Source organism: Arvicanthis niloticus, chromosome 6 (assembly GCF_011762505.2).
Source record: "Arvicanthis niloticus isolate mArvNil1 chromosome 6, mArvNil1.pat.X, whole genome shotgun sequence".
NCBI lineage: Eukaryota > Metazoa > Chordata > Mammalia > Rodentia > Muridae > Arvicanthis > Arvicanthis niloticus.
In genome coordinates, this window is record NC_047663.1 from 1103485 (window position 1) to 1114307 (window position 10823).

Genomic DNA, 10823 nt, shown 5'->3' on the forward strand with positions numbered 1-10823 from the left:
GGCATTTGTGATACAAAGGGTGTACCTCTTACTGGTGTTTTTACTGAGCTCAGTTTCTGGGCCCTATTTTCATCAGCTCTGAGCGTATTCTAGTCTCCAGATCTCACTATCATCCAGAGACACCAGAAGTGAATGCACAGTTTCCTTTCTTTCTTTCTTTCTTTCTTTCTTTCTTTCTTTCTTTCTTTCTTTCAAGAGTCTCTGGAAGCCCAAGCTAGTGTAGAATTTGCTATGTAGGGGAGAATAATCTTGAATTCCTGTTCCTTCTGCTTTCACTCCACCAGCGTTGTGATTATGGACATGGGTCATCACACCCATCTCAGGAGACAGTTTCTTCTTTTAATTTTTTTATATGAGTGTTCTGGATGTATGTACATCCTGTATGTATCTTGTGTCTGCAGAGGCCAGTAGAGGACATAGGATCCCCAGGAACTACAGTGACAGATGGTTGTTAGCTGCCATCTGGGTGCTAGAAACTGAACCTCCTCTAGAAGAGGAGCCAGTGTCTTTAATCTCCAGCCCTACTAGGTGTTTGGAATTTTTTGTTTGTTTTGTTTTTTAAGAAGTAGAAAAATGGCCGGGCAGTGGTGGCGCATGCCTTTAGTCCCAGCACTTGGGAGGCAAAGACAGGTGGATTTCTGAGTTCGAGGCCAGCCTGGTCTACAAAGTGAGTTCCAGGACAGCCAGAACTACACAGAGAAACCCTGTCTTGAAACTCCCCCCCCCCCAAAAAAAAAGAAGCAGAAAAATGGTTTCTGTTGGGATGAAAGAAGATATATTTTTGTTTTTAAAAATAGTTTTTGGAGGCTAGACATGATAGTGCATACCTGTCATCCCAGTACATGGAAGGTGGGAAACAAGAGGAAGCCTTTTCTAGCTACAGAGACAATTTGAGGCCAGCCTAGACTACATGAGACCTTGTCTCAAAAACTACACCAAAACAAAGTTTCGGGAAATCTGGGATGCTGCCTTTTGGTAGCATTTGTGCAGCCCTAAGCTCCATTCCTAGCAACACACACACACACACACACACACACACACACACACACACGTACAAAAACAGTTTTCAACTTTTATCTTAGAAGAAAGGCATATTTGTTAAAATAAAAGCTTTCGGTAGATGCAGTGGTGCAGTCCTTTAACCCCAGCACTCAGGAGGCAGACGCAGGTGGATCTCTGAGTTAGAGGCCAGCCTGGTCCACAGAGAAAGTTCCAGGACCACCAAGGCTCACAGAGAAACCCTGTCTCAAAAAACAAAGACAAAAGCAAATAAAATAAAAGCTTGAGGAGACTAGTGAAATGGGACAGCAGGTAAATGCTCTTACCACTGGATATAAAGCCCTGACTTTGATCCCTGGGACACACAAAGCAGAAAGAGGAGTTGTCTTCTACGAGTTCACATATGTGCATAAGTGCTGTGGCATGCATTCTTGACGATGAATGTAGTAAAAATAAAACACAAACCTTGAGGGGCTGCTGAAATGGCTCAGCCGGTGCAGTGCTTGCCACGCACAAAAGCATGCTGACCCGCGTGTAGACACTGCCCTTACCCACAGGATCCACGTCAGAATTCAGCTGCATGTCTGTAACCCTGGCACTAGGGATTGTGGAGTTGACAGATGGTGACAGTGACAACCTGAGTTTGAACTTTCATACTCATACAAAGGTGGGAGTAGAGAATTGATTCCTGGGGGTTGTCCTCTAACCGCATGAGTCCCACAGCACACACACAAATTAAACATAAAATCTTAAGGCAAAAGACCAACCTGAGATTAACCTCTGACCTTCACACATGCTGGGCACATGTGTACAGACATAGACATGTATATACACCACACCCACACCAACAAATCTTGAAGAGAGAGGTAAGTTTAGAAAAATTACCCATAATGTCTAGTCTAGAAGTTACCTGGCTTAAAGCTGTTCCCCAGCCTACCTTCCTGTGCCACAGACTCAGAGTTGGCATCTTCCTGTCTGCCCCCACACTGCATTTCCTCACATTTCTAGCTGGATACCTGAGGACACACTCCTGCTGCCAGGGCTGCCATTTTAACTTTGTTCTCTTGGATACAGCTGAGAAGGGCTTTTGTGTGCGGCGTAGGGTGGCTAAAACAGAGGGCAGAGGTAAGGAAGGACAGATAAAGAATACAAAACCCGACGGGCTTCATCACCACAGCAAATCCATCAGCCACCAGGTCATACACGGCTCTGTGAAGACTTAGAGTCGTTCTTCAGAAGGTCCAAGTTAGCATCACAGGCTCAGCCTAGGCCCACTGGCTCCGTGCCCATCCTCAAAACAGCAGCAGGGGATGAGCAAGGCCCAGCATACCCAGTTGGGAAACACTGAGCTGATGGCAGCCAGTGTAGATGCACAGTGCTAGAATCTGAGTGGTTATCCCCCAGTAGGTCAGTCTGGGGTCCAAGGGAATCTTCAAAAATACATATACAGGGTCTCACATGAATGTCAACATGGAGCTATACAGTGAGAAACCTGTTTCTCTTTCAATGCAAGAGTTACACATGCTTCATAATTTTGTTATGGGTGATAAATCTAGCCCAAAAACCTAAGGTGTCCTCAACCCTTTTGCAGGAATTGATCACAAGACGACTACCATCCTGCTAGATGGCCGAAGGGTGAAACTGCAACTTTGGTGAGTTGGGTGGGGGCTATTCTAGTCAGGATGTCCAGTCATGGCCCTGGAGCTATGCCCCTTAGTGCTAGCTTGAACTAGTGGTTTTCCTCAAAAGGTGTTGATGTAGTTGTCTGGGTCCACTGGATCCTATTACCCCGTTGTTCAAAGGGATGTGTACCCAGGGCTAAGATATGTCCAAGAAAGAGCCTTTGTTGATAGAAGACACCTCATTGTCGCCTGAATCCTGTTTCACTTCACCTGGTGTCATCAGAGATAGGAGTAGAGTGACTAGGACAGCCCAATTCTCCCACCCCTAGCTCTGACTGTACCACTTGGAGCTCAAAGTGCTCTAGTGCCAAGGGCAGAGAACTTGTTGACCACCTAGGCAACAGCTCCCTCTGCTCTGGCTTCTACAGGTACTAGGCCAGCCATAAGCCTGGGAATTATGGTCTCATTCTCCCTCCTGAGCCCCCTTGACCTGTGGGGAGATACATCGGAGGTTGCACCTCTATCCCTGCTGCCTTTGCCCAAAGGTGCTGAATCTACAGCTGTGTGTATGGCCTAACCTCACAGTGGAATTGGTCTCTCCTGAGTCTCCGGCTCCTGCTTACTTTTTTTCAGGAAGCCAGGTCCATTTTACTGCACCCTCCAGAGGCCTCGGGGACACTCATCATGCTTAAAACAATCCCAGGAGCTGAAGAGGTAGCCCAACAGTTGGGAACAGTGGCTGGTCTTTCAGAAGACCTGGATTTGATTCCCAGAACCTATATGGTGGATTACACCCATCAGTTCCAGAGGATCTGATGCATTCTTCTGGCCTCAGTGAGCACTGCACACATGTGGTGCACAGACATAATTGCAGGCAAAACATCCATACATAAAATAAATAAAATTTCAAACAAAAACAAAACCCAGTCCCTGTGTGACCTGAGGCCTCTCTCAGGTGGTATCGGTATCCACACTGGCTCTTCCACAGTTAACATTTCCACTCTAGTTTTCTGTGGTCCAAGGCCAGGCCTTCTGCCAGCCTCCAGCTTGTTTCTCCTCCCATGTCTGTAGAGGGCGCTGTGGCTATGTGCAGGGCTCTCATGAGCCTATGTGATTACGCAAGGTCAGCAGATACAACTCCATTTTACTGTCTTGCCACAGGCTTTCTAATGGCTTCCTGTGGAGTCTGTTGAGGCTGGTTCTGAAATCTTTGATTGCTTCACTTCTCAGAACAGTGAGATGGTCCTTCCTGTGTCTCTGACAAAAGTCACTGCCTCCGGCTCAAGCCCTTTCTGAGCCACAGCGTTCCTCTCATGTGTTGGGTTAGTCACCAGCTGTAGACGATGTACAACAAACAAACATCCATTCCATGGGCATTGTGAAGACACGCCTGGTATACATGTCCAGGAAGCTCTTCATTCCCAAGAGTAATGCTGACGTGTGTATGTTAGCAGTATGTGCAGATGTGTATCCACGTAGCTTTTAAAAAAGACTGAAGAATCAGTGTACACTCTAGAGAGTTACCACCATGCGTGTGCAATACCAGGAACCCACCCTGGGAGCCTTCCTTTTCCCTGGTAGTTTCTTGGCATGCCGATCTAACCTTCTGAGTGCCATACTCCTGTGTGCCATTGTCTGCAGAGCAGGAGTCCTACCAGTTCCTTCTGTTGATCAGTTTAGGGACGTATCTGGAAGGTCTGTTTATGGTACAACTGGATGTCAAGAGAAGATCTTCCCTATCATTGGGAAAAAATGTTTATTCTGTGCTAGGAATAGAACCCAGTGCCTTGCTTTCATGAGAGAAGTGTACAGCCAAGCTACATCCCCAACCTTAAAATAACTGAGAAATTATACTAGGTTTGATTAAATGTCTGAGAATCATGTTAAAACCCACTGTTAGGTTTCTAGTCTGACTTTTGTTGTTGTTGTTATTTTGAGACAGGGTATCACTATTTATCCCTGATTACTGAGAACTTGCTATATAGACTGAACTGGTCTTGAACTCAGAGAGATCTGCCTGTCTCTGCCTCCAGAGTACTGGGATTAAAGGAACCTGCCCCCACCAGTTCCATTTTGGCCTCTGTAGCATGCACACAGCACACAAAACTCACACGGACACATAGATGCACATAAATAAAAACAGACAAATATTTTTGTAAGTAAATATTAAAGCTAGGCTTGGGAACCAGGTGTGGTGGTGCATGCCTTTATTCCCAGCACTTTGGAGGCAGAGGCAGGTAGATTTGTGAGTTTGAAGCCAGCCTGGCCTACAAAGTGAGTTTCAGAACATCCAGGGCTATACAGAGAGACCCTGTCTCAAAAATGACAAAACAAAACAAAACAAAACATAAACAAAGCTAGGCTTGGTAGTACATGCCCATAATTTCAGCACTTGGGAGGAGGAAACAAGATCACTGTAAGTTTGAATCAAGGCTGAGTTATATAATGAAACTGTCTCAGAGCAAGTGCAGAATGGTGGTGTTCACCGTTATTGTCAATGCTCAGGTTGCTGAGGCTATGGAACCTTTCTCAAAAAACAAATCAAGATGGCTCAGTGGGTAATGGCACTTGCCACCACTGAGCCTGATGACATAGATTTGAACCTCAGAATCCACATGATGTTAGGAGCACAAATTGTCCTCTAACTTCCACTCATGTATCCTGGCTTATGCATGTGCACCCAGACATATGAACACACATGTACACATGAATGCACACATGTACACTCAACACCACACACACACACACACACACACACACACACTAAAAACAACAACAATGAAAAAGGGAATGATCCCAGAAGGATGTGTTGATGCCAAGATCACGCCAGAAGATTCAGGATGGCACTGTGGCTCTTTGTCTTGGACTGGCAGGTGATGGCCACCAACACTAAGACTGTAAAGTCGGCTGCGGCTCCAAAGTGAGAAGATAGTTATCAGGAAGAAGCACCAATTAACAGTCTCCAACATCTTTTTCAGGGACACCTCAGGGCAGGGGAGATTTTGTACCATATTCCGCTCATACTCCAGAGGCGCACAGGTAAACAGTGTTCCAAGCCTGGGAGTGAGTTGATTTTGAAGAATAAGTTTACAAGTTTTTACTTAGAAATCTCCTTTATGGCTAACTGGAGGGTGAGGCAATTAAGCATGCATATGGTTGTGTCATATGTGGTTGTAATCATACACTATATAACCTGGTAGCTCATGTTTTCTCAGCATCTCAGATGCTGTGTGTGGGGATGCGTTCTCGTGAGTGCCTGCATGTGTGTGTATGTGCAAGCATGTGCATATATGTACTTGAGCTTCTTGTATATGTGTAAGCATGTCCATGTGTCTGCTCTATGGGGAGGGGGACTTGCTCTGCATTAGGTGGCAATGTCCCCGCATCGTATGCCCCAGAGCAGCTTGTGGATGAGTTCCACCTCCTGCTCAATTCAATAGTTGAGCATCTATCAGTGAGTGCATGAAACATCATTGCAACTGATGATGTAACTCCTGTAAAAACAGATAAATCAAAATTACATGCTTTTGTCAAAGTAAGTAAAATGATTAGTTAGGGACCTGGCATAGTGGTGCGAGCTTTAATTCCAGCACTTGGGAGACAAGGGCAGATGGATGTCAGTGAGTTCCAGTCCAGCCTCATCTATACAATGAGATGCTGTCTTCTATTTTTAAAAATAATGATTGGTTAGTTATGTCTCTGCAAGTCTCTGGACCAAGCCTGCTTCTATGTTCTTCTATGTTCTATGTGTGCTGACTTTCGTGACTTCTCCCCCAGGGTGTGATCCTGGTCTATGACATTGCCAACCGATGGTCCTTTGATGGCATTACTCGATGGATTAAGGAGATTGATGAGGTATGACACATGATATTGGCCAGCGATTGACCCACGTGGCTGTTGGCCAACAATAGGGAGAATGCTTCACCTCATGGATAGACCCAGCAGCATGACAAAGGGACCTTAATTAAGGCTCAGGAAACTGGCTCTGCCATGCCTCTGCTCAGGCATGTGGGTTCTGCTTGCCCCACTCCCACTTGGTGGGATGGTGAGTGGGCAGGGATGGAACTGCTGCTTGCCCAACTACTAGTGGAGCCCTAGTGGGTAAGCATCAAGCCTGCTGATTAGGGTCTTGTGGCTTTCCTATTAAAGGGCCACAGGTTAAGTGTTTTAAAACAACATTGATTTTCTTCAAGTTCTGGAGGACAGAAATTGGTAGGGCCATGTTCTTCCGAAAGCTTCAGGACAGTCCTGTCTCAGCTTCTGGTAGTGGTAGCTGTCTTTGACAGACACTTCATCCTATGCCAGCATTGTCACATGGCATTTCCCCGTGCCCCCTCTGTGTCCTCTCCTTATGAAGATGCCAGTCATTAGAATAATGCCCCCTCCAATTCAATAAGATTTCATCTTAAGTTATTACATACACCAAGACCATATTTTCTAATAAAGTACCATTCTGAGGTTCTGGGAGGACAGGAATTTGCAGGGCCATACAACTCAATCCATTTTCCTTGCTTTTCTCGTGCTCTAGCATGCCCCTGGGGTTCCTAAAATCTTGGTAGGAAACCGGCTGCACCTGGCATTCAAGCGGCAGGTACCCACCGAGCAGGCCCAGGCCTACGCTGAGCGCCTGGGTGTGACCTTCTTTGAGGTTAGCCCTCTGTGCAACTTCAACATTACAGAGTCCTTCACGGAGCTGGCTAGGATCGTGCTGCTGCGGCATGGAATGGACCGTCTCTGGAGGCCGAGCAAGGGTATGCTAAGAGGGCCGGTCTAAGTCTCCTTTAGCGGCCCCCAGCCCCCGCCCCATCAGATATGAGGTGGTTCTGTAGCTCCCTGCATAATTGTCTGCCTCCTAGAACCTATCTCAAGGCTTCTGTGGCCATTCTCAGAAATCAAATGCATTCAGGGGTTATGAGATAGCCCAGTGGTAAGGATATGAGATTTCTCAGTGGGTTAAGGGTACTTGCTGTCAAACTCTCAACCTGAGTTTGCTCTCTGAAACCTTCATGGAGGGCTTTCGATGTCCACATGAAGGGTTATGACACTGTGTGAGTGAGTGTGTGTGTGAGAGAGAGAGTGAATGTGTGTGTGTATGCACTAAATAAATGTTCATTTTAAAAATCAAATATATTTGAAAGGAATAATTATTACAGCTTTGGAAGAAAGCTCATGATAAGATTTTTCTGTGATCTGTACACGGGGAGAGGTGGAGGCAGAACAGGGTTTGCTACAGTCATCAGTGACACAGCCTTCCCGTTTGAGATCCCTAGTTCCTAGAGGGAGGCAATCAGATGTGGGGCTTCTTCCCCGTGGTAACTAACCCTAATCATAGAAAACATAAAGTAAGCAGTTCTCTTTTCTTTTTCCAAGTACTGAGTTTGCAAGACCTCTGCTGCCGAGCTGTGGTGTCCTGTACCCCTGTGCACCTGGTAGACAAGCTTCCCCTCCCTGTTGCCTTAAGAAGCCACCTTAAGTCTTTCTCTATGGCCAACGGCCTGAATACCAGGATGATGCATGGCCGCTCCTACTCCCTCACTGCCAACTCCAGCCATAAGAGGAACAGCTTCCGAAAAGTCAGGACCATCCGCCCACCCCAGAGCCCACCCACAAACTGTGCCAGGAACAGCTGCAAAATTTCTTAGAGGCTGGAATTGGTGGCAGTGGCCTGTAATCCCAGCTACTCAAGAGGCTGAGGCAGGGGGATCACAAGCTCAAGGCCCATCTGAACTACAAAGTGAGTTCAAGGCCAGCTTGGGTAATTTTGAGACTGTGTCAAAATTAAAAAGTGGGCTGGTTCTCTGGGAGAGTCTGGAGACAGACATTTCCAGACTCAAGAAACACATTCTCCATCTCTTAACGGTAATGATGCTGCTTCCTTTGGAATGCCTATGCCACTGATGTGGTATGAATGCCCAGTGGTGCGCTGTGACTGACACTTTTGTGTGGATGTGCATGAAGCTCTTGTTTTAGACTTGTGTGTGCAAAGGGAAAAATTAGTATTCTGCTCCACCCTTGATAATATGAAATTATGATGTTACTTTTTATCATGATTGTTGTCCAACTTTTTCTGTAACTGCTTTTATATGGCTGATAAAATGTGTAGTGAATACATGTTCAAGGGAATTTCAGAAGCAATGATAATCAGATAGTCTAGCATTACTGATACTACAAGAGGGACCTTTCGTAAACATTTTAATGTCAAAGCCCCAACTTATAAAAAACAATGCTGCAGGTACACATAGAAATTATGTACAACAGGTCTGTCCCATTTGGGTAGGACATGGATTTGATAAAGTTTTTGCTATGTTGTTTACTACATTTTGAGATTAATAAGTAATCTATATTCATATTTTTCTGGAAACCTACATATTTTGTACAAAGTATCCTACAAGTTATGAAACTACGGGAAGAAAATGCCAAAGATATCTCCAATTATGTTGAACACAGCCAACATTGTTTCAACAGATTAGCAAGGAGAAAGGTATTTCAGTAAAGGAGAAGTAAAAACAGTTATTTAAGGAAATATTTCTCAATAAAGTGGATACTTGCTCCTCTCTTGGCAGAGTCATGACGTCTCTTTCTAGATCCAGGTACATGCGTCTCTTTTCTCCACTTGTCTCCTTGCCTACTTCATGTTTACTGCAAAGCTTAGTTTTGTCCTATGTCACCTTTGGAAAGGATTTCTTCCCAGAGAAGAAATGCACAGAAAGAAAGTAGTCGTGGGTCTCATGGCTAATGCCTATTATCCCAGTTCTTGAGAGGTTGAAGCAATATTGCTGTGATATTTTGACCAACTTGGAACTAGACCCTGAGTTTCAGGGTTAGAGAGTGAGACCCTGTCTCAACAAGATCAAGTGGAAATACTAAAAGACAACATGTATCTCCTGGTAAATGTCCAAGGTTTGCAGATACTACCCTAGAGATGAAGCCCTTGTCACTCTCAAAAAAAAAAAAAAAAAACAAACAAACAAAAAACACCACAACATTTTTATCCGGCATTATAAAGGCTCAAGTATAGGTCTCTTTTCTGGCCCTGCTGCTTAGGAAGCTAGACACTGTGAGGGATTCAACAACAGGAAAACTGAAATAAGATAAAGCTCAGATATTCTAAGTTTTTATTAGTGATTTACGTTTTAACAATTTTTGAGGCTCTAGATACATAGTAACAATGTCCTTAGAGAAGATGGAGTGAAGACCTGAAGCTGGGGTCATCCAGCTCTGTGGAGATGAGGTGAACAGATCCACAGAGAAGCAGGTGAGTGTGTAAGCCAGTGAAACCTGAAGGAATAAGGCGTCCTTGATAGTAACCAACTGTGAAGACATCCTGCCAGGGCCTTCACAGGCATCTAATTGTTATGCAGATGCTCTTACAAACATGAGAACATCTAGGACTTGGACATTCACGCCTTGGCTGTACTTTCTTAGGTTCATAACTAGAGAGATGAAAGGGCAGGTCAATTAAGTCCCTGAAGTGGTTTTCCTTCCCCTCTTCAGTGCTGATGGGATGGATGGTGGGCTGTGTGGACTAAGACAGGCCAGCCAAGTCCTTCTGTTTCACTTCTTGAATACTTCTAAGATGCTACAAGTCTTTGCTTGGAGAAAGGATGGTAAAGAGGTAAGGGGAGAGGCCTGTGAGGAGAGAGGGGAACCGGAGAATGAATGATAGTAGAGAGGAAAACACCAGCTTCCACAGACACTGTTTGACTCTTGACAAACTGGAGTCCAGATCTCTGTAACCAGGGCACCCGGAACAACAGTCGCGGGGCGGGGGGATCTTTCCTGTGGGGTTGTGTCCTATTAAACTTTTGTCTTAAAAAGAGTTAGGAAGATGTCTCTTGGGGAATTCGTGTCCGTGGGAAGATGTGTCTGATGGTTGGGAAAGCTCGGGAAGACATAGGGGATAGCGTGTCCATTGGAAAACGCAGGTACCAGTACAAGGAGGCCGCCTCTGGTCGAACAAGATGTGTATCGTGGGAACGTGGCGAGGGTTCCGGGAGATGGTGTGTTGCGGGCAGGAGTGCTGGCGAGGTCTCTTCTCTACCCTGCCCCTGGTCCTGTCAGTCCTGCCCTGCTGGTGTGAATGCCGGGGCACCCACCTCCCCCCGCAGCTTCCCCTCTGCTCCGTCCTGCCCCGCCCCTTATGGCCCGACGCGTCTGGCGCTCGAGCACGCGCACGCGCGCACGCACGCGCACGCGCACGCA

General features: G+C 45.9%; 1 protein-coding gene and 1 long non-coding RNA gene across 2 annotated transcripts in view; one reads left to right on the forward strand and one right to left on the reverse strand.

Annotated features, from left to right (window-relative positions):
- The window catches only part of Rab40b (RAB40B, member RAS oncogene family), a 28754-nt gene extending 19577 nt beyond the window's left edge, over positions 1–9177 (forward strand). Inside the window, exons 2-6 of the mRNA XM_034506320.2 lie at positions 2591–2651; positions 5600–5660; positions 6399–6476; positions 7150–7372; positions 7992–9177. Of these exons, the coding sequence (XP_034362211.1) occupies positions 2591–2651; positions 5600–5660; positions 6399–6476; positions 7150–7372; positions 7992–8263 (695 nt within the window). The 3' untranslated portion in view covers positions 8264–9177. The remainder of the gene's footprint in view (positions 1–2590; positions 2652–5599; positions 5661–6398; positions 6477–7149; positions 7373–7991) is intronic.
- A 536-nt stretch (positions 9178–9713) lies between these two features.
- On the reverse strand, positions 9714–10750 carry LOC143442575 (uncharacterized). The gene is made up of 2 exons (XR_013110821.1): positions 10551–10750; positions 9714–10250 (listed from the first exon to the last, which is right to left on the reverse strand). It is a non-coding gene; the product is annotated as an uncharacterized LOC143442575 (long non-coding RNA).
- Positions 10751–10823: the final 73 nt, after the last annotated feature.